The 22,542-nt window shown below is 41.0% G+C and overlaps 1 protein-coding gene across 3 annotated transcripts in view; it reads left to right on the top strand.

Moving 5' to 3' along the window:
* Positions 1-22,542, top strand: part of ZNF462 (zinc finger protein 462) — a 93,677-nt gene that overhangs the window by 60,404 nt on the left and 10,731 nt on the right. For all 3 annotated transcript variants that reach the window (XM_040579356.1, XM_040579358.1, XM_040579357.1), the window contains 3 exons: positions 11,436-11,700; positions 15,850-15,986; positions 21,399-21,622. In XM_040579356.1, coding sequence (XP_040435290.1) covers positions 11,436-11,700; positions 15,850-15,986; positions 21,399-21,622 — 626 coding nt within the window. The remainder of the gene's footprint in view (positions 1-11,435; positions 11,701-15,849; positions 15,987-21,398; positions 21,623-22,542) is intronic.

Consider the following 22,542-nt stretch of genomic DNA (forward strand, 5'->3'; position numbering starts at 1 on the left):
CATCAGCTAAGGGTAAAGCACATGGCAACAGATGCTGTTTGTCTAAGCACTGGTGTTATGCATGTTGGATTGTATTCAAGGGCTGTGGAGGTGGTGGACTGCCTTCCTCTTATAAACAGGGGAAATCCATTAGTGCAACCTACTGTCATAAAGCCCATAAAGTAGAATGAGTCCATAGATTGATAAACGGTTTCGTGTTATGACTTCACACAAAAGCGTCTTGGGAGATGGAAAATACTTGCCCTAAATTGCCCTGGCTAGTACTACTGCTTTTTTGAACAGCTGTTTATTTTGTGAGGATAACCCCTTCGTCCTAACTCTGTTGTAGAGCAAAGTATTCGTATGGCTAGCAGATTTGGAGCCTCATGAATTTGTTAGTATCATAACTGTATGCAGTAATTAAAACTAATAGGCTTTTTAATTTTACTGATTAAGAATATTGAATTGTCAAAATAAAAGTGGAGTGCAAGTGATGGACTAGACAGACCTGGATGTGGTTTCTAATGTCTTCTCAGTCATGCTGCTGTTGTACAAGATCATTCCATTTTAGTGGTAACCAGTTTTTGGAATGTAGAAAACAGCACACTGTATTTGTGCCCTTGAAGGTTAACAACCGTGCTTTTCGCTGTTGTGCAAACAAAATGGGATCTATCATTAATACCAACATACATCACAAAACACATGCAGGGTCAGAACAAGAAGATTTTTCGAGTTTCCCAGTACATGGTATGTCAACATCTTCATTAAATTTAATAACTTGCAGCAGCGAATGCGATGAAAACTGCTAAGTGAAACACCCCGTCCCCTGTTCCAGCTTTTTCCTGAACTTTAGTCCTTGCCAGTGGAACAGAACTTTGCTTCAGATAGAGACTGTAATATAAATACATTCGCTTGCTTTGCCAGAGCTAGGCTGGGTACAAAACTGCTTGACTAAGTCCTGTTTCTGGGACTGTTGTTTAAGAACTGTAAATCCCTTCCCATTTCTGTACACTTTTTCAAAGTGGATAATGTATAATCAGGGTGTGTGTCTTCCATGCCACTTGACAGATGAAATCCTGAGTGGTGCAGAGGGCCTTTAGCAGGTTTGCTAAAGCAATTTCATGTACTACCAGAACAAGAGAGAATAGTGAAAAGCAAGGAGACTTCTCAACAAAAATGTCTTAGCTGGTGCCAATGAGGCAGGTTTGTTACAGTGATCCACTCAGCCCTAGAACCACACATCTCCCTCTTCCTTCCACCTTTCAGAAAAAAAGGCAAACACTCCATACGCTCAGATACACTACCCCTGATTTTAATTTTTCTTTTCAAATCCATATCATAGTTTGTGGCTGATTTGTTTATTTCTATTTGTGGGCACTGTTGCTCTTGATAAGGGATATTTTTCTAACCTTCCAATCAGGGCAGAGCATTCCTAAGGCTGTCCTCTTCACCTTTGGTGCTGTTTCTCTCATTGTTGCTATTGTGGGTGCTGTTTCTCTCATTGTTGCTCTTGTGTCTTATCGGCTGCTGTTTGGGGAAGACCACAATGGTCAGAGTCCTCACAGCCTGGAAAACTTACGTTGGAACAGAATAGCCTGTTCATAGTTTGGAGTTTGTTTTTTTGTTGGGTTTTCTTTTGGTTTGTTTTGGGTTTTTTTTGAGGGGGGGGAGGGGGTTTGGACCCCACTCTTTTGAAGTTTGAGACCCTATTGTTTGACTGAGGAGGCAGCGAGCCTGTAGTAACTACAGGGAAAATTCAGGCAAGTCTTCAATACCTAGTGGCTTTAATTGCAAGGTGAGTTGGAAGGGTAGCATCCATGTTAAGGATGCAAGGTAGTGATTTGCATGCTGCAAAACAGAAGGTGCCTCTGCTTTGGTAGTTGCAGGCAGGCTGCAAAGAGCTGTGTACTTGTTCTACCTGTTTCCCTCCTTTTGTGCCCCATAGGGGTGATGTTGCATGCTTACTCTGAAGTATCAGATTAACTCATCTTCCTTGCAGGCTGCTTTTTCCCCTGGCTGTGTTCCTTCTTTCTCTAACCTAGAGCAAGTTTCTACTTTTCCCTCAGACATCGCCTTTCTTTCTTTCCCACAGTGGCCGCATCGCCTGCCAATGCTTGTTAAAAATCCCTGGTACTTGCTGTTGTGTCCTACTTCTTGTGGTCAGCGTTAAACTAATTACCAGATGTTGAATCAGATGGGAACTTTTCTCCAGCATCAGATTGGCAGGGACTGGTGGAAAAAGTGCAGGGTTTGTTCACCTCCAAGTTTACTGAACAAAACTCCTCACCATTTCAAGGACCTAGGGCACTGAGGATGACCTTGTTCTCTGCAGCTCTCTTCCACTGGCATGTAGTTGTTTGAGATTTGGCCTTTTCCTGCAGCATGTTGAGAACAGTTTTGTGGCTAGTGGAATGGAGGGAGATGTTTATTCTGTCATTGGCTGTGCTCAGTGAGGTGTCAGCTTGCTGTTCATTGTACTTTTTTCTGGTCCTGAGCTTTTTGTGCTGGAACTGAATGGGTAAAGGCAAAATTGAGACTCAACAGGATGGAGACAGGAACTCATGCAGTTGGGAGAAGTTTGCTGTCAGTCTTTATGGATTTGGCTGGCCTGCTGCAATGGGATTGGTGTGATACTGGAAGACTTGTCTAAGGTAGAAAGAAGACAGTTAAGTTGTTTAGGTGGATGAATTAATAAATGAAAGAAGAAACATCTTCTGGATTCCTTCTGGGCAAACAGAAGTGATGTGATTGCACCCACAGGGGAAAGAAAGAAAGAGGCATATCTATACTCTTGTTGGTTTTTTCCTGGGTTTTTTTTGCAATTTTTTTTTTCTCTGATGTTTATGTTTAGGATAGGGGATGAAGTGGTAGGTGATGCTTTCTTAGCTGTCAAGTGCTACTGCTGTCCCTGGAATTTGTGATCACTCTGTACAGTGTAAAAAGGATGCTATTGCTGTCAAAGTATATGTGGTATAACTTGACCGGTGCTGTGCAAGAGAGCATTTCTGTAGGCTGTTGTTCCCACGTGTTAGTAGCCTTCTTGTGTAAGATAACTGATGCTCTCCCTGTCTCCTGAGACTTCAGTTACTTTCTATTGATCTAAATGCTGCTAGAAGGATTTGGTGCTTGACAGAGAGTAAAACTCCTTTGCTTATTTTAGCTCTGGTGAAATGGACATATGTCATCACCATAGTTGATGGCCCAAAGTTTGATGTTTAAGTAGCTGGGTTTATTTCTTCTTTAAGGGACACTGTTGGTACATTTTGGTACCAGTCCTTGAAAATGCTGCCTGAAGTGATCTAAGCTCAGAGCTGGTGATAGAGATGAGGCTTTTCTGTTGCTGGTAATAATGATAATAATGATGTCAAGGTGTATGCTGGAGGTCTCCAAAACAAATTTCAGGTTACTGAGCTCTATGATTAGGATGGATCCTCAGTACCCATATATTGTCACTGTAATTTTAGGGCCAGTTTTAAAGCAGGATGCAAAAATGTAGCACTTCATAAAGCTGTATTTCTTTCCCCTCTTCATTTCCAGCTTAGAGGCCAGTGAGCATTTAGGTGACAGCAGCATGTGTGTTTGTGGCTGTATGTTTTTATTAATACAAATACATAAAGGGCCAGAGTAATAAAGAAGGAAATGCGGAGTGCTCCTGAAAAATGTCTGATGAATTGCCCTTAAAGATGAGAAGGAAATAATGGAGCATAACAGCATGAGGATGGTTCAGTTACCAATGCCCCCAAAAGTGGCTCAGTGGATTATTGTCTGAATGAAGAATCAATCAAAGTAGGAAATCTTTGTAAATTCAGAAACAAACCTGTTACCATTAAGTCCTTTTGGCAGAACAGTTAAATGAGCATCTTGCTAGAGCTATTTCCAGATCTGTTTGTGTTCCTCTTTTCTGTAAGATGCTTCTATTTATGGGGTTTGAGTTTAGCTCAACAGAATAAGGAATAGCTAGGCAACTTTGTATTCTATGCATTTTATGGAAATAGGTAAGCACATGGAGATCTCAATGTTTGACATGTTACAGAATTCTTGTTTCAAGTGCCATCCTGTATTTGGACAATAGAATTTCCTTGAATAACAAATTATAAGAATATAGGTTTAAAACATGACAAACAGATCAAACTCTTCACCTGTTATAAGCCAGTGGCAGCAGATTCTCAGCCTGCAATATTCTTTAAACGGAACACAGTGGATAAACACAGGTAAACCAACATGAATACTGGAGGAAGGGGAACACAATGCACTCCCCATGCATCATCTCTGTGTTGTAAGTGAAAATGGCAATGGGCAAAGCAATTGGTGTGCTTAGAAAGCTGTAGTGGCTTGGCACTGATGTTGCAAAGGTTGCAAGTGGTGGAGCAGCTACTGAAAGAACCTAGTTTATGAGAGGGTTGTGTGCAGCCTAAATGTGACTAGTAAGTGGCCAAGTCACGTAAAGAACTGCAGAAAAGTTAAACTGAGTTGAAGCCAGGAAGGAAGTTTTGTTGTGGGGAGGACAGGTGACAAGAAGGGATAACTAGAAATTAAATGGCTTTATGATTAAGTGTTTTCTGACCACTCAAACTGATCCTTCCAAATCAAAGCATTAACAGAGCTGGGTAATGATTCAGGCAGTATTCATGACCATGTTGTGCCTGTCTTGAAAGCTAATGCTAATAGGAATCCCTGGTAGTATTGCGTACTCAAAAACAGAATGGCATGGGAAGCTCTTGGACTGATCCTTCTCTTCTGATGGAAGTAATAGGATATAACTTATTTCATCAACTACTTTACTGCTTCCTAAGTCTTACGTAATTCCTGCTGATTTCCTTTGTATCATCTTATACAGACTATTTTTTTATTTTATAATTTATATATATTACACATTCTTTCCTTGATCTCAACTATGAAATGCCAAGATTCTTCAGCAGGCAGCAGTATGAGACTCTCTTTGTAAATTAATTCAGATGATAAAATTATTATTTTTTTCTTCTTAGATTAAATTTATGTCCCTTTGATACTAGCACAAGAAGCTGCATAGCATATATCCAGTTCTATTCAGAGATAGGTGTGCACATGACTTAAGGAGATTCAAAGTTACAAAGAAATAATATGGATATAGTTTCTCACCTGTTTTGAATAAATAAGATCGCATAGGCCATGTATCTTTATGGTTGCCCACTTACGAGCCTTAGATGTATGTGTAATACCTTCCTCACAAAAGCTGGTCCAAAATGATCCAAAAAATGTCCTTTACAGATAATGCAGAAATAAATTCCTCCCAGCAAGGTTTTTGGGTTTTGGTGGCTTGGTTTTGGTTTGTTTTGGATTTGCGTTTAGGGTTTTTTTGTGTGTGTGTAAATCCTTTAACTTGCAGTTCCTCTCTGGTTGCTCTTTTGTCTTTTGGATTGTGTGAACAAGGACACAACATTTGTTTCTGTAACTTCTTGTTCACAACATCCTAGCAATGTAGAAGTTCTTTAGTAGAATTCAGAATTTAGGTAGAGGAGTAGGTTCATATTCTGTTTTTAAACATGCAGTGAATAAAATTTCCTTGTACTGTATGGTTCCCTAAGCTCCTTCATGAATGTTTTGTTGCATCCCTCTGAGTCTTAGTCTCTCTGTCTTCCCTTCTCCTCAGCTTAATTTATTGCCAGCTCATTTCACCCTCCCACATATTCTTCCTTCCAGGTCAGTGCTGCATGGCATAAAGTGAACAAATGTGTGTAGTCTTGACAATCTTTATATGACACCCTGCTTTGCCACCTTCCCACTTTTCAAGCTGTTGCCATTCATGACTGTATGCTATCCTACTGCTCAGTGAGCTGGTAATTTTGAGTCCCAATGAATTTTGGAAAGGATTATGTTCCTAAATCTTGTAATTCCACTCTTAGACTTATCTTATGCCTTTTAAAATAATAATTATTATTAGTTCAATCCCCTGTGTTTTTGACCATGTATTTTGTTTGTTCATGTTTTTTGGTATAGTATTGCATCTTGATTTGGTTTCATAAATGCATTTCTACCTGGAGGAAACCATTTGTCTGCTGCTTTTCTTTATTCTTTGGATTTTTTTTGTCATTCTTCACAGAAGTCTTCTCTATATGAATGAATTCAGAGAAAATTAAAGAGCTTTCCAAATATTTTCCTTCTAGTCTCTTTAGGACTTTTTCTATAATGTTCTAGGCCTGTATTATTACTAATTCCCTTTTGCCCCCCAAAGGATTTTTAAGCACTTTTTGTTATTTATACATTGTCTTCAGTTCTTTTCTTATCTCAGGAGCCAAACATCCCCTTCCCCAGTTTCATTTGTCGTAAAAATGCTGATCTCTTGACTTTGGTTGATGTTTCTGTGTGGATGTATCAGGAAAGCTTGGTATCTTCGTTGTTGTCTCCCACTGTCTCCTTCTGGTCATTGAGCTATTGAGTTATTAGTAGTTTGCAAATGCAATAAACTTACTTTCCAGTGTGCTCAAATGGCTGCTTTTCCTGAACATTGTTTCTTCCTCCATCCCTACCCCTCATTGTACAGGCATATAAAAACTTGTAGTAGATGTGTCTAGTTCTTTTAACCCTAAAAGGATGAAGGAAGAGTTTGATTTCTTTCCTTTAATAGAAACTTTTTCCTCTGGTTTCTCAACTGCTGCTCAGTCACTCTTACTTAGACATGTCCAGGTGTATTTCTGGTCTGTTGTTTGGTTTAGATGTCTTGTTTTTGGTGTGTGCATATGTTCATTGATAGCTCTGAAAATACCTATGAGGTACTAAAACACCATTTAATTTTTGAGTAAATTTATGTGTCTGGATCAGAATATTTAGTTACTTTTTTCTTCTGAAAAGATCTCAAGTGTGGTTTTTTTTAGGTATCTGAAACATGTTGTATGCTGCAGTGGATCCATGAAAACTCGGGTTTTCATTTTGTTTCTGTGGTAGGTTTTCATTGTATATTTTTCCCCAGGGTATGCAGATGTGTATCAAGCTGCATTTTCACAATTGCATTGCATTGCATTGCACTGTAGTAACTTCCAGTACCGTTGACAGACTCATTATGCCAGTCTTTGTATCTTACTCTGAATAAAAGTTTTCAGAGTGGCAGCATCACTTACTGGGCATTTAAGTGGTTTAGGTACTCTGGAAAGCTGTCTCTCTTCACCCCATGCAGAGACACAATGAAACTTAACTTACGTGTTATTACCAGCACACAGTAGTAATTTAGATACGGCTGTGTTGATGAGTCACCATGTGGACAATAATTTCTACTGCTTTCCTTTCAACTAGTCATTTCTGCACTTGGATATGAGAATGCTGTTGTATCCTGAGGGTAGATTCTGTAGTCTTTTAGATCCATAGGTGCTGGCAGGGATTACACTAACTTGCTAGACTTGTTATTCTTCCTGTGCAGGTAGTCTGTAGGGTAGATGTGATATGTGAAATCTCAAAATTGGGATTTGCAGCATCACCACTGTTCTTCCATTCTGACTACATCAATTACTGATAATTTTTGACTCTTAGCATGATTGTAGGTGTCCTTCCTTTTACGTCAGATTGTCCCATGCTGTTACTTTGCTTTTGGAGTGGTATGGTGAAGTCCTTCCATTCATTTTGGATAAGATTACTTTTAAAAATGGATCTCAGTGGTTTTTTTGTTTGACATTTTAAAATCAGTCATAGCTAAGTATTCAGTTTTCTTTCCTTGCATTGCATATATGAACATACTTTATTTTCTTCTGCTGTGTCAAGGCTGTTCATAGAAAAAAATGCCTTTTTTTCCTTAACATGTGATCAGTACTTCCTAATGTTTTATTTTTCTTTATTGTCTTCCCCTTCATGTTTTCTCTTTGCATTTATGCTTTACATTATTTAATACAAATCCTCTTAACTCTTCCCTTTTCTTATTTTAATGTCTTTCTTCTGCTTTCTGATTTTGATGTAGGCTTCTAAGGCCATTTTACTTTTTTCAGACACGGATGGCTAGACCCTCTTCCTGCTCCAGGTCAAAGCTGTTAACACTTTGCTGGAGTGCCCCCAACCGTTTGTGCTTGGGGTGCAGGAAAAAGTCTGAGGTGGAATTTGCATTGTTTACAGCTGGGACTGAATTATTGGTCAGTTCTGAGGGGAACGTTTTCTTGTCTTCCTCCTTCATTCTCTACTCTTAACATTCAGGCATCCTGTGTTGTTGCAGCAACACCACCAAAAGGTGTCCAGCAGCTTGAGACTTGTGTAAATGCTAAGGCTTGTACTTCGTCAGCATCTTAAGTTAGCCCAGCACTGAAGTACATGCAGAGCTGTTTGGAACACCAGTCTGTTCTTCCAGCAGAACGGAGGTGGTGCCTGTGTAGAAGTGCTCTGCCAGTTTAAGGCAGTGCTTGATCCTTGACTGAGGGCATTTGCCTCCCTCCTCTCGTCCTTCTCTCAGGTACTGCTTTTGAAAAATAAATAAAAAAATCCAAACCCTTGACTCCATCATGTTTCTTATTTGCTGGCAGTTCATTATGTGCTGTGTGCTAAACCGCATGTTTGGAAGCGAACTCGAGTCAGTTGCTGTCTTTCCACTGCCTTCACTGGTTTTGGAGTGGGCATGAAAAAGTGTGGTTCAGTCAAGCTGGTGGAAAGCCTCCCATCCCATGCCTTTAGTTGGCTTCAGACTGACCACAGTGTTCCTGATGGAGCTGGTTTGCACCTGCATGCTAGGGTAGTTGTCTGGCAAGCTGATTCTCAGAAACTTAACAGAAGCCCTATACATGTGTTAATCCTGGGTGGGTTTCTTCAGGAAGTGCTAAATCTTGCACTCCAGAAGGATTACAAAATAATGAAAGCATTTGACAAGGGAGAAGGAGAAGAATACACAGGCAGAACCAGGGACATGCATGATAACATTGGTTATGTGTAAACTTTCTGTATAAGCTCTTTAGGTGGCTTTTTTTCTGTAAATATCATAACTATCTTAATTGTAACAGAGCAATATACTAAAAATTGCAAGGTGGCCAGCATGAATTCTGGTTGAAAGACAGTAAGAATTCAAATTTTTAAAGGTAGAATTTGCTTTTGGCTGTTCCTGATGACAGGGAAAGCTACTTTGTGTACTTTTTTTTCTGTGGGAATAGACATGTTCTTTTGCAGTTTTCATATACCAGATTCCATGGAAGTAGGTAAGTATCAGATTGGAAGTATGAAAGCTGGAATAATAGACACCAGATGACAAAGGAAGTGAAAACATCTGAAGTATAGTAGATCTTCCAAATACTAAGGAAACTTCCTTGTTCTGAAAATAATAATTTTTAAACCTGTAATGTTTTTAGCAATGGATGTCACTTTAACTTTTGCTAGGAACCTTGATGATGTGATGGAAATTTTTGATCCTTTCCTCCTGAGGAAGGGAACAGTAAGCTATAAACTAGACTTCAGTCAGTACTCTACAAGCAGTTTGGCTTGTACACGTACAAAAAGGACTGTTTCCAGTGTGATTAATTTTTTTCAGGCAGTCATATCCTTGTCAGGAAATTGTCTAACTGTGTTTTAAGCTTTTAGAAGCATTGAACCCGGTAGCCCAGACACCAGGCTGCAGATATGCAAGTCAGCAGATCTGCTCTGAACTATGCATTGTTCTGGGCCTCAAGGTCTGGTTCCAAAACAGGGTGAGTGCACAATTGCTGCTTTTGAGGGAGAGGAGACTTGTGCAGAGGTTTGCAGCTCCTCAGGCCTGGCCTGTGCCAAAGTAAATGAAGTGAAGAGTCTGTTTCAAACACAAGGAGAAGAAAGCCTTGACATTTGAACAGGTGGAGCTCACTGTGAGCACTCATGGTGAGCAAACCTGCTGTAGAAGTGGTGGAAACAAGAGATGATAAATGCTGCATTGTAATCCAGCCTCATTTCATGAGGCTTGGGTAGGAAAAACAAAAAGTATTTCATTCAATTTACCAGCATCTTTTATGTCTCTGCCTTTGTCTTTACTGTACACCTGGTATTGAAGCCAGGGGAGCCTGGAGACATTTATCTCCTGCTTGTGTTTTGGGTTTTTTTGATGTTGTTAGTTTGTTTTTCATTTCTCTGGCATGTATAACCCCCTTCTGTGGTAGTGAGAAAAGAAAGCAGGCCTTTTACTCTTTTGGAGACAGGTGGAGAAGTCCCCACACTGAATGCTGTATTAGGCCTGTTTGCCTTTTGTTTCTACATACTAATTGGTTAGAATGCATGGTGCTAAGTTCCCACAAGTATGTCTGTTAGAGAATTCCTACATATCTAGCTTCGGGAAATTAAGCTTTGGAAAATGAAGTACCCATCAAAGCAGGAGGTAGCTGGTACAGTTTGTATCCCAACGTCCCTCCCCCCTAGCTTTTTTCCCCCTTCTTCCAGAAAGCTTAAGAAAAGAGGCTTTTGTCTTCTTTTCAGGAAAGTTACACTGAAATTCATCTGTGCTTTATTCATCCGCTTTCATTTGTGCCATTCATGGGCAGCTGTGGGTTATATAGGACAAAGCAGATGGATTCCTAACCTCCACATTCAAGCAATGTGCTGGGAAAGGTTGAACACCACCCTCCCCCTCTTCTGTTTTTTTGGGTCCAACTAAAGTATTATAGCTTTCAGTTTTAGTACTGAGACATCTCCGGGCTGTGTTTCTCCACATACCATTAAAATGGTGTCACAGAGTTCTGCTGGGTTGTAGAAGGGATACATCTATACAGACATATCTATACAAAGAGGTCTCTTTCTCAGTGCAGCAAACTTGCAGCTTCTAAGGAAATGTGGTTTAGAAGTTTGCTTTAGTGGAATTTATCATTAAATACCTTTTTTTCTAATGATGACTTAATTTCAAATATCATCTGCTTAGGGAACTTGGAATTACCTTTTGTGAAGACTGCTTCAAATGTGACAAAGTTACATTGCATCATTTCACTGAAGTGAACTTCTGATGTGTGTTTCTTAATTGAATAAGAAGGGAAGGGTATCCATTTATTTTCCCTTTCATATTTCCACCCCCCACCCCCACTTTTAGATAGGCTATTTACATGTATCCTATGCCAGATCTTCATCTGGTGTGAACTGGCATAAGACATTTGAGAGGATCTGATCTGGTTTTTGCACCAAACACATAAACACTTGGCAGTGTGATTCATGTGTTTACCTTCACAAATTACGTGTCTTAAAACCAGACTTCTTTTTAGACTAATTTTAACTCGAATCATAGAATCATAGAAATCTGTCACCTCTTTCCTACCTAAATCAGATTTAAAAAGCAGAATTTATATTGATCACCTTTTAAATTGTAGAATACATATTAGATTAGTTTAGATTAGATTAAGAAGTGCTACACCTGTTTTTCTTAATCCCTTCAGAAAGCTGTCGGCGGATTTCATAACCAACATCTCGATCAACTCCCTTTAAGAGCCAATAGGTTCTGGAGCACGCCTCAAACCTTTTCAGATCTGTTTATGCACCTGGAATAACAACTTCTCCCTGTTTCTCTACAGACTCTTCATACTCTGAGCCTCCTGATGTTCAGCAGCAGTTGAACCACTACCAGTCTGCAGCTTTGGCCAGGAACAACAACAACATCAGCCCAGTCCCACTTTCTGGGAGTGCTGCAGGAATGGAAAAAATGGAAGCCATCCTTAACTGTGAATTTTGTGAATTCTCCTCGGGTTACATACAGAGCATTCGGCGTCACTACCGTGACAAGCACGGAGGAAAAAAACTCTTCAAGTGCAAAGATTGTTCCTTTTATACAGGCTTTAAGTAAGTACTGTGCAAAACAGATAAACTGAACTCATAAGGGGTTTTTTAGCACTTGAAAAGACTTCTGAGATCTTTGAGAGCTGGCTGTAGCTAACAGAAACATGGCCACTGCTGACCAGGGAGTGGAACATAGGAAATGCCATGCCAGATCACAGCAGCATCCATGTAATCCATTTTCCTCTCTCCCACAACAGCCGGTACCATCTGCTGCAGACGAAAGCACCGTAAGTCCTTGCAGCAGGTTTTAGAATCATAGAATTGTTTAGGTTAGGAAAGACCTTTAAGATCATAGAGTCCAACTGTTAATCTAGCACCACCATTAAACCATGTCACTAAGTGCCACATCCACACATCTTTTAAATACCTCTAGGGATGGTGACTCAAACACTTCCCTGGGCAGCCTCTTCCAATGCTTGACAAGCGTTTTGGTGAAGACATTTTTCCTAATATCCAATCTAAACCTCCCTTGGCACAACTTGAGGCCATTTCCTCTTGTCCCATCGCTTGTAACTTGGGAGAAAAGACTGACACCCACCTTGCTACAGCCTCCTTTCAGGTAGTTGTATAGAGGAATAAGGTCTCCCCTGAGCCTCCTTTTCTCCAGGCTACACAACCCCAGATCCTTCAGCAGCTTCTCATAAGACTTGTTCTCTAGACCCTTCACCAGCTTCGTTGCCCTTCTCTAGACACAGTCCAGCACCTCAATGTCTGTCTTGTAGTGAGGGGCCCAAAAGTGAACAGTATTTGAGGTGCAGCCTCACCAGTGCTGACTATAGGGGGACAATAATTTTGCCAGCCTTATTGGCCACACTGTTTCTGGTACAAGCCAGGATGCTATTGGCCTTATTGGCCACCTGGGCACACTGCTGGCTCATGTTCAGCTGGGTGTTAGCCAGCACCCCCAGGTCCTTTCCCACCAGGCACTTTCCAGCCACTGTTCCCCGAGCCTGTAGTATTGCGTGGGTTGTTGTGACGCAAGTGCAGGACCCAGCATTTAAGCCTTGTTGAACCTCATAAAATTGGTCTTGGCCCATTGATCTAGCCTGTACAGATCCCTCTGCAGATCCTTCCTAGCCTCAGGCAGATCAGCAGTGCCACCCAATTTGTTGTCATCTGCAAACTTAATGATGGTACACTCAATCCCCTCGTCTAGATCATTGATAAAGGTACCAACAGAACCAACCACCAAATGGATTTAACTCCATTCACCACCACTTGTTGGGCTTGGCCATCCAGCCAGCTTTTTACCCAGCAAAGAGTACACCCATCTGAGCCATGAGCAGCCAGTTTCTCCAGGAGAATGTGTGGGAAATGGTGTGAAAGGCTTTACTGAAGTCCAGGTACACAACATCCACAGCCTTTCCCTCAGCCACTAAGTGGGTTAGTCAAGTAGGACCTATCTTCATAAAGCCATGCTGACTGGGCCTGATCACCTGGTTGTACTGTATGTGATGTGTGTTGGCACTCAGGATGATCTGCTCCATAACCTTCCCCAGCACCAAGGTCAGGCTGTGACAAGCTTGCAGTTCCCCAGATCCTCCTTCCTGCCGTTTTTGTAGATGGGTGTCACATTTGCCAACCTCCCCTTCTTCTTTGGGGATGTTAGCCATGACTGCTGATAAATGGTGGAAAGTGGCATGATGAGCACTTCTGCCAGATCCCTCAGCACACCTGGGTGGATCCCATGTGGCCCCATAGACTGGTGTCTGTGTCCAAAGGTCATGACTGTTTCCCCTTGCATTATGGGGGCTTCATTCTGCTCCTTGTCCTTGTCCTCCAGCTCAGGGGCTGGGTACCCCAGCAACAACTGGTCTTACTATTGAAGACTGAGACAAAGAAAGCATTAGATACCCCAGCCTTTTCCTCATCCTTTGTCACTATGTTTTTCCATGTTTCATCCAGCGAAGGATGGAGATTCTTCTTAGTTCTACTTTTGTTGCTAATGCATTTATAGAAATGTTCTTTATTGTGTTTTGCAGCAACAGCCAGATTAAGTTGGGCTTTGGCCCTTCTAATTTTCTCCCTGCATAACCTCATGACACCCTTGTAGTCCTCCTGAGTGCCCTGCCCCCTTCTTTCAAAGCTCATAGTCTCTCCTTTTTTCCCCTGAGTTCCAGCCAAAGCTCCCTGCTCAGCCAGGTTCCAGCCATCACATCACCCCCAACTCCTTCTGTGTTTGCCAAGAACAATAGGTCCAGCGGGACGGGACGTCAGTTTACTTGCCGGAGGAAACAGTACAGGTAGTAGCTTTCCTCAGCATAGGCAATTAGAGGGTTCTCCTTATCACCAAGTCTGAAAATGTTCTCTACAAAAATAAGGTAATTTCTTGGTATAACCAGCATGAAGCATGGGACAATCAAGTGTCCTAGGGTGACAGGAGAATCTGTATCACCTTGCTGTAGGAAACCTCTCTCATGTAATTTTATTTCTCCCACCGTCTATCTAGCTGAAATTGAAAGTATTCTTTAGCATCCCTGATAACATATAGAGGCACCTCAGAAAATCCAATTAGATGTGCAAAATTTAAAAATTTGATGCTGTGTTTGTTTGTTTGTGTGTATGTGTGCTTTTAGCTACTGTTCCATAAGGAAAAAAAGAGCCTGTGCACCTGTGCTGTTCATCATTTCTTCCTGATATGCTGGCTCCTCAAGCATAACTTCCTCATCTGACATTTGATGTCTCAGACTTAAGTTCTTAGGAGACTGATGACAGTAAACAGTATGACTGGATAAAGGAGAGTTTTGGTGAAGAAAAATGTGGAGTACAACCCTGAGAGAATCCACAAAAAAGCAACTTCTAGTTACATGTGTCTAACCTCTTGCTTGAGCCCCTAGCTGCCTCTGTGGTAAAATTTGCTGCTTTTGCTTTATATCCTGATTGCTATCTGTCTGTAAGATTACCAGAAATTGCCAGGTCAGTTCAATATGTTCATATCTTGCAAGTGCCATTTTCTTCCACCTGGATGAAATGAAATCATCTTAAATCAAGCAGCATTTAAACACATTCATAGTTGCATAAGGGAGTAGTGTTCTTTCATGTGGTGTCTCATTCAGGGATTAAGTCTTGCTTCTTTTAGAAGCACAGCATGTTTTCTGTCTTTAAAAGAAAAAGGAGGGCGGAGGGAGGGGGGCAAAAAACCCCATACCAATCCCCCCTTCAATTCAGAAACTTAAATCTGTGAAAACTCTCACTGAAGTTGACAGAAATACACCTGTAGAATTCAGTGATCACTGGATTGGGCCTGTATCCAGTTGTGTTAGTAAGTTGCTTTGTGTTCAAGCTAACAGTCTTGAAGACTTCAGAGGCTTCTGAGTTTAGGTCAGTGTGGCAAGCTCCTTAGCTTTACCACTGCTTTAGGAAGAAAATAACCAAATGCCCCAAGTTTAGAGATATTTCTCATTTCAGTAGCTGAGCTTGTGGTTTGATAGGTGTACAGTTAATTTCCTCTGTATGCATGTCTCTTGCAATGTTTGAGTATGTAGCCAATGTAATGCCAGCATGATTTTTTTTTGTTGAAAAGTACTGTGGAGTATTCGCTTATTCCTCCACATTAATAAATAGAGTATTCTTAGGCATGGGTTTTCAGATCTTGATAGCTGACACTTTAAAATTTAACTGCTTGGTGCCAAACTCACTGTGAACAGAAGGCTGTTTTGTATCCTGAATCTAAACTTTTTAGCTGGTTTTGGGCTTATACTACAAATACAGAGATGGTTAAGGATGTTATTTGCCTGCAGAAATAATTCTGTCCTCACCTCTGCAAGTCCAGAATGGTTGATAGATTTTGTTCAACTTGCTAAAAATTTAATCTTTGCCAGAGAAAGTACACTGAATGTTTCAGCCTGAAGACAACAAGCATGAAAGATGGGAATTCTTTTGCTATCTTAACTATAGCAATGTGACTTTAGAGCAACCCATGCAAAAGAGTTAGAATGAGTGTTTGTTACTTGAGGGTACAAGCCTGCAAATACCTCTGCTCATGTGTTACTCATGTGAGTAGCCCCACTGAAATGCCATGTGGTACTGTGAAGACAAGGCTGAGTGGTTTCTGTACTATTTTACATGACACATCCCTTATAGAGCTGTGACACTTCACCATTCCCTGCGCACCTCTTCTGACTGCTTCCATCTCTCCCTCCTGTTTCACAGATCTGCTTTTACTATGCACGTGGAAGCTGGGCATTCAGCAGTTCCTGAGGAAGGACCCAAAGACCTTCGCTGTCCTCTTTGCCTATATCACACCAAATATAAACGCAACATGATTGACCATATAGTTCTGCACAGAGGTAACAATATCCCTATATGTGTCTGTATCTGATGAGGAGAATGCTGCGCCATGCCCTTACCTTTCAGACTGGTTTCAATAAATTTTCCTATTTCTGTACATGAGGGCAAGCATGTTGAATTAGTCATCAGCCTTTGAATATCTTTTGTTTCATTTCTAAATTATGCATCTTATTTATTTCCTGTAAAATTCAAAGTTAGCCAGTCCTGAAACAGGGTAGATATAAAATGTTTTTTAAGCTTTTCCTCTAGAGGGGTTATCAGTCATCAAACACCTGTTTAGCAAGAGTTGCATAATTTACAGCTCTCGTTTAGGCCAGATTTGTTTCCTGCTTATGTCCTTGTTATAATAAAAGCCCTACTGTCATAAAATCTGTGACAAGGTATATCAACTAACTATAGAGGCTCCAAAATAGCCCTTGATTACTTTCTTGAATTTTTTTCTCTTTACTGTTCTTAGGATCAAAACAAGAATTATCGTATTTTTGTTTTTCTTTAAGACTCCTATTTCCACCTCTCCCTTCTTTTTTTAAAATAGCTAAAAGCAGGATTAGGGATTTCTATATTCTATTAACTGCGGGCTTGCTAGCTCAGAAGAGACAGCTGTTTGGGCTCTCTGGGCTGGGATTCCTGCCCATAGCTATCACACTTGGTGCTTGTAGATGGTCTGTTGGCTGCCGAAATCCAAACCCATGTGTTGGGATGGCACTCTGCCTGCTTGCAGGTTGGGCAGAGTTTCACAGTAGGGTATTGGTGGTGAGCAAACACAAGTTTTGCATGCCATCTTTTTCCTGGAGGAGATCCTGGTGTGACAAGCGCTATCATAATTCCTTGTAACATACCACTTTTAAGTGTTAGTAGCTTGAAGTCCTTCTTATACCAAAGCAGTGAGGTTGGCAGAGTTCATACAAATTTCTGTCTGCTAGCAGGGCTGTTCCGAGGGAACATCTGGGGAAAATGACCTGTCAGTGATTCAGAAAGCACATTACAAAGCTGCCTTATTTGGTTGTAAGAGTTTGGCAGATGCTTTAGGTTTTACTTCCTGTCTTTGAAGGTGTTGCTGTGTTGGATTTTGCTCAGCTTCAGGGTATACTCCAGAATTAGCTCACTTCAGAGGAGAGGAGAGTTTAGTTAACCCCTTGCAGGAGACCATGTTGTTCCAAGTGCTGCCGAGTTGTGTTCTGTTTTGTGGCTGTGCCAGGGCTCCAGTGAACACTGCCAACCCTTTAAAATACAGATAAACAGGGATAACTGTTAGGGCTTAGTTAGGGTACTTTTCATCATGCATAGAATTGACACTGGGAACGTCCAGCTGCAGAATTGGATGAGTACTTAATGAGCTGAAGCAGCTGCACTACCTGTACAGAGCTATTTCTGGCCAGTTGCAAGGAGGTGGTTACCTCCTGGGTAATGGAAACGTATTTGTAGAGCTGTTGCTTCAGTTGCACAAGCCAGCCTCGAGCCTTTGTGCTGCTGAAACAAAGCTGATAGCAAAGGACATCACGGTATACCCACTAGAGCATTGGGAGAGGTAAAACAAAGTAAAAGAAGTTTTAATGTAAATGGGATTATAGCTGATAGAGAATCTCAGAGGCCGCTGAGGGAGGGGCAAGAGTCTCCTAGCATCAAGCATCCAGGTAATAAAGTAGGGTCCTTCCTTAAAGTGCTTTCTGGTGCACATATCCAGCTAAAAAACCCTCTACCATTGTGTTTATTTGTGTGGCAGCTGAAGCAGACAATTTTGACAACTTTTAATATGCAGTGAAAGACTGAGGGATGGTGAATGTAGTCTGAGATGACTTTCCTTTTTATAATGATTGCATTTATAAAACAAGGGCATAGCCCTGAGCTGTGGTCCAGGAAAATTAGTTTTAAGGTAGATGGAGTAGTGCAGTGTGTAAAATCAAGGGTGAGAAGGATTGGATCCATTCATAGTTAATGTTCCTTCTTGTGTAAAAAGACATGTTTACAGATATGTGACTATTACATTACTTCCAAGTTGCTTCACCCCTAATCCTTGGTGAAACAGCATGTGCTTGAAATGGAGAGTGTATTTGCCGCTTAATGAGTGGCTGTGGAAGCTGCATTTTATAGGGCTGAATGCCTAGTGAGAAAAAATCAGGCAAGAAATTTGCTTCCTATTAAGAGTGAGGGCAAACAGGAATCTTCCAAGAGCCTTCTTCCATTTATCACTTATTCCTCATCAGTATAAAAGTGGTTCACCATCCCTTCTGTGGGTACAGATGAACCACAGACTCATTACGGGTGGCCTGTAGCAGGGGACTTACGCAGCTAGAGGCTAGTACGCAGGTAGATGAAGAGGTTTGGCTCTCACGTTCTTCCTGGCCTTTGTGGCAGGCAAGCCTGGTGAGAGGAGGCACAGAGGGGACAGTGAACTCTTGTTCTGCGTCCAGCAGAGGTGCTGGCTTTTAATTTAGTCCAGACAATGCAATTAGTTTTCATTATCCCTTCCGGTAGCATTCCTGTCACACATTTTGAAACATGTTGGTATTTTCCAGGGCTGAATGCAACTTACCAAGAATACTATTGGGTCTACTTTAAAATTCTTGGGGCATAATTTTTTCTTCTTTTAGTGATCATTTTATTCTCTTCTGGTACAAATAGTGATTTAATTGTTCCATTTATTAGAAAACACACCTGTTTCTCTTGAATGGTAACTTCAAGATAAAAAAGTCGAATTTTCAAATTCATCTACCTTCCCAAAGGCTTCATTGCTACATAGCCTGATCCCTTGCATGTGGTTGTTACTGGCATTATTCCTTGTGCACACAGCTTTGTTGATACATGCAGAATCGTTGTGCTGTGCTTGCTTTTGGCTACTGGAATGCAAATGCTAAATGTTCTGTGACTGTAGCTTGGATTTGCAGTCAAAAATGCATGTTTTCAAAAACCCGGCATGACCAAATAATTGGTGTGTGTCAAGGTAATAGGACTGTTTTGTTTGTACTTGGTTTACCTTTAAGGGAAGGAAATAACTTGTATATGCTGTGGTGTTTTGCTGAGTAAAGACTTTTCCTTACAAAATAAGGACTGGTAGACTCATGGGTTCTTTTATGCCTTCAGCAAAAAAAATGTTTTATCTGTTTTGAGTTGCTGTACTGCCAATACCTAGTATGTTAACGGCCTTTCAATTTAATATCTGATCTGCATTACAGTTAGCCTAAATACTTCAGTCTAATGGAAGAGTTGGATTTCTTAAACCAAGATGATGCTTTGTAGGTGTTTGTTTTGTTGTTGTTTTTTAATTACACCTCTTGCTACATTGTTCAACAATTCAGGATGCCTGTTTGTCAGGCATATACAGTACTCTTCGTTTAGACAACTGCTGAACTTCGAAGAAGTCTACACATGCATAAAGAAGCAGCCTTTTTCAACTGATGTATTGAACTTTACGGTTTGCTGTAATTTTGTCAGTTGCACAGATATGATAAGCATTCTAAATGAGTAATTAAATAAACAGGGCTTTCTAGGAGCAAGCTGGAGATGAGTGCATCACCTTGCAAAATGTGAGGTTCTGGATCGAAATAACCCTGTAAGTTCTAAAATCGTTGATTGTAGGAAGCTCACTGACATGAATACATCATGTAAAATTTTTAAGTCGTCCCCTGAAAGTGAAATCCTTCAGACTAGAATTGACATGTTTATTTTACTTTTCTCTTGTTATTGTGCTGCCTGTGATTTGGGGAGCATGTGTGTGATTGTGAGATAATACGTTTTGCTAATGTGAATTAGGGAATGCTGCATTACTCCAGACTGGTAGATAAAAAGTTTTATATCGTCCCATATTTTAGCTTTTTAAATCTGTGCCAGGTGCTAGAGGAAAAGTGAATTTTCAAATATTGTAATTAGTATTTCTCTTTTTTAAAACTTCACTTTTTCACTTTTGAAACCAGCTGCATGACTTATTTCAGTGCGTTCAAAAGCACACAGTTGCAACAACCTTGTAAAAAGTCATCTTATGACCCCAGAACCACAGCTTTAAATTCTGTTGTCTCCTAGACCCTATTTTCCCCTCTCTTGTTTCCCACCCTGAATGGCCACAACTCAGTGTCTTCATAGCTACAGAAGGTATTTTCGGTGTAGAAAAGAATTACATGTCCACAGGGGTTTTGTTTAAGGTATAGTTTAGGGGAAAACTTCCACTTTTTGAAGTTGCCAGAGAGGAAGTTATGAGATAAAATAACTTTTGTGTTCAGGGAGAAGCTGAACAGGATGGAGTATTTTGTTGGGTTCTAGAAAATACCTTGTGAGCACAGTGGCATATGGGTTGGCCAAAAGTCAGTGAAAAACCCTAAGGGAGCTGGTATATCTGTAGTTGTCTTTGGATGCGATGTTACCCTCCTCACTAGAGAAAAGGGCCCATTGGCTCAGATATGAATGTGGATTGCCACATCTCACATTCTCCTGGCCTTCATGTCTACCATCTGAGATTCAGGCCTGGGTTTTTTGTTCACTTGTTTTAATCTGTTGTTAGGGATGAACCTGCATGAAGAGGATCAAACTCCTCCTTTAATCTGCAGTCCATAAGGAGTAACAGTACTAAATTTCAGTGTTCTAGTTCAAAAGGCCAGTTGAGTAACAAAAGCCCATAATGAGGATCTGCTGCTGACCCTCAGCTGAAAGGTCAAAGTTGGGGTTTCTCTCGTCTGTACAGGTCAGGGAACCACAGTGGATGAATGTTACGCACCTTGGATTCTGGGTCTGTCAAATGATTGAAATTAATTGCCGCTCTATTAAATGTCAGTGCTTTGTTTGAGAAGTGGAGGGTTTAAAAACTCAGCAAGAACAGCAAGAATCATGCTTGTGGATTTTGAATCTGAGCTTTCTGAAAGCTGTGGGTATATTGGGAAGTTTCTGCCCCTGGCTGAACTGCACAGCCTCTTCCAGGAAAAGGTGCTGCCTTGCTTATCCTCTCAGTCCCCAGAGAGTAGCTATTAAATGTGGTCATGAGGATACCAGCTCCAATTTTTATAAAGCCAGCAGCATGATGCATTGGGAAGCGCCCTGCAGCTTCCCTGTTTATTACATTTCTAGCAGCTGTTCCTGGCTGCTGTCAAGTACTGAACCAAAGTGGACTTTTGCACTGGCTGATTTATGGCTGGGTTTGTATTCCCAGGCTCTGCTACTCTGACTCAGAGATGGGGGTCTCATTTGCCCCAAAACCTCCATTCCCATCCTCTTCACCCAACAAGCAGTTCATGAGGGCACCTGCATTTATAGACTTGGTCTTGTGCTTTTATTGTCAGCCCAGCTTAGCTCCCATTCCTTTATAGGTGGACTGCCTACCCATGTAGCATTCCTATTCCTTGTGTGGGTGGTAGTGCCCAAACTGTTGACACGTGGGCCTGGTATTTCATAAAATTTGTTAAGTGAATGTTGTCCTGTCCCTACAGAAGAGCGGGTCGTTCCCATTGAAGTCTGCCGTTCCAAACTGTCAAAGTACTTGCAGGGAGTTGTTTTCCGCTGTGATAAGTGTACCTTTACATGCTCCAGTGATGAGAGCTTGCAGCAGCACATAGAGAAGCACAATGAACTGAAACCTTACAAATGCCAACTCTGCTACTATGAGACCAAACACACAGAGGAGCTGGACGCTCACCTTCGAGATGAGCACAAGGTAACATCCTAATAGTTTTAAGTTGTAGCAATCTACTCTTTGCAAATGCTTTATTAGTTTACTTGCATGTCAAGTCTGAGTAGCCAATTTGCCATTGGGGTTTTTATCCCTCCCTCCCCAAATCTGGAATCTAATCCCATGCTGTTCTTAACTTCCTCCGTTTTCTCTTACTTCTGTTTTTTCTTTAGGAACTCATAATCAAGGGTTTCTAAAGCTGTTCATATTGATAAGAATTGGTAGACTGTTGTATGCAGACGTGATTATCTGGAAAAGGCTCTTGTGTATGCTAGGTTTATTTAAAAAGGAGGGGGAAAAAAGGGTTGTGAAACAATATTATGGCGATGTGATTCAGCCTTTCTAAAAGGTGGGAGATTCCAAACATAAGATTGCTCTGGCAACTTTAGCGGTGTGACATGCCATGCATATTTTAATAACAAAGAGGGTAATACATCCCTGTTTACATTTAACCAGGCAAAGATAAACAGCAAGTATAACCAGGTCCTAAGTTAAGACTACTATGGAGTTTTTATGCAGTGCAGACCTGATTCAATCTTTGAGCAGTCATTAGAGGCTTTCCACGGACTGTTAGCTTTGAATTTCTGTAACCATTAAGTGTGTAGCTGAGAGACACTTTAGTTGTAGGACTGAGATGTGTTTTGGAGTATTTGTTAGAGTCCTTGCTTGTCGTGTTTCCAGGGGAGGCAGCTGTATGCCTCCACCTGTTGGAGCTGAGCTGCCCAGGTCCTCACTAAAAACTCTTACTTCATTGACTGAATGACACTTTCCTTACAGTCATAAACATTTATGCAGCAGAAAAGTCCCAACAGAACTTTCCATGATTAACAAGTATTTGGCTGTCTTACAAAAAACAAACTGTAAAATTAAGTTGGTCTGCTATGCTTATCTGCCCTCTTCTCTGT

This window comes from Falco naumanni, chromosome Z (genome assembly GCF_017639655.2).
Source record: "Falco naumanni isolate bFalNau1 chromosome Z, bFalNau1.pat, whole genome shotgun sequence".
NCBI lineage: Eukaryota > Metazoa > Chordata > Aves > Falconiformes > Falconidae > Falco > Falco naumanni.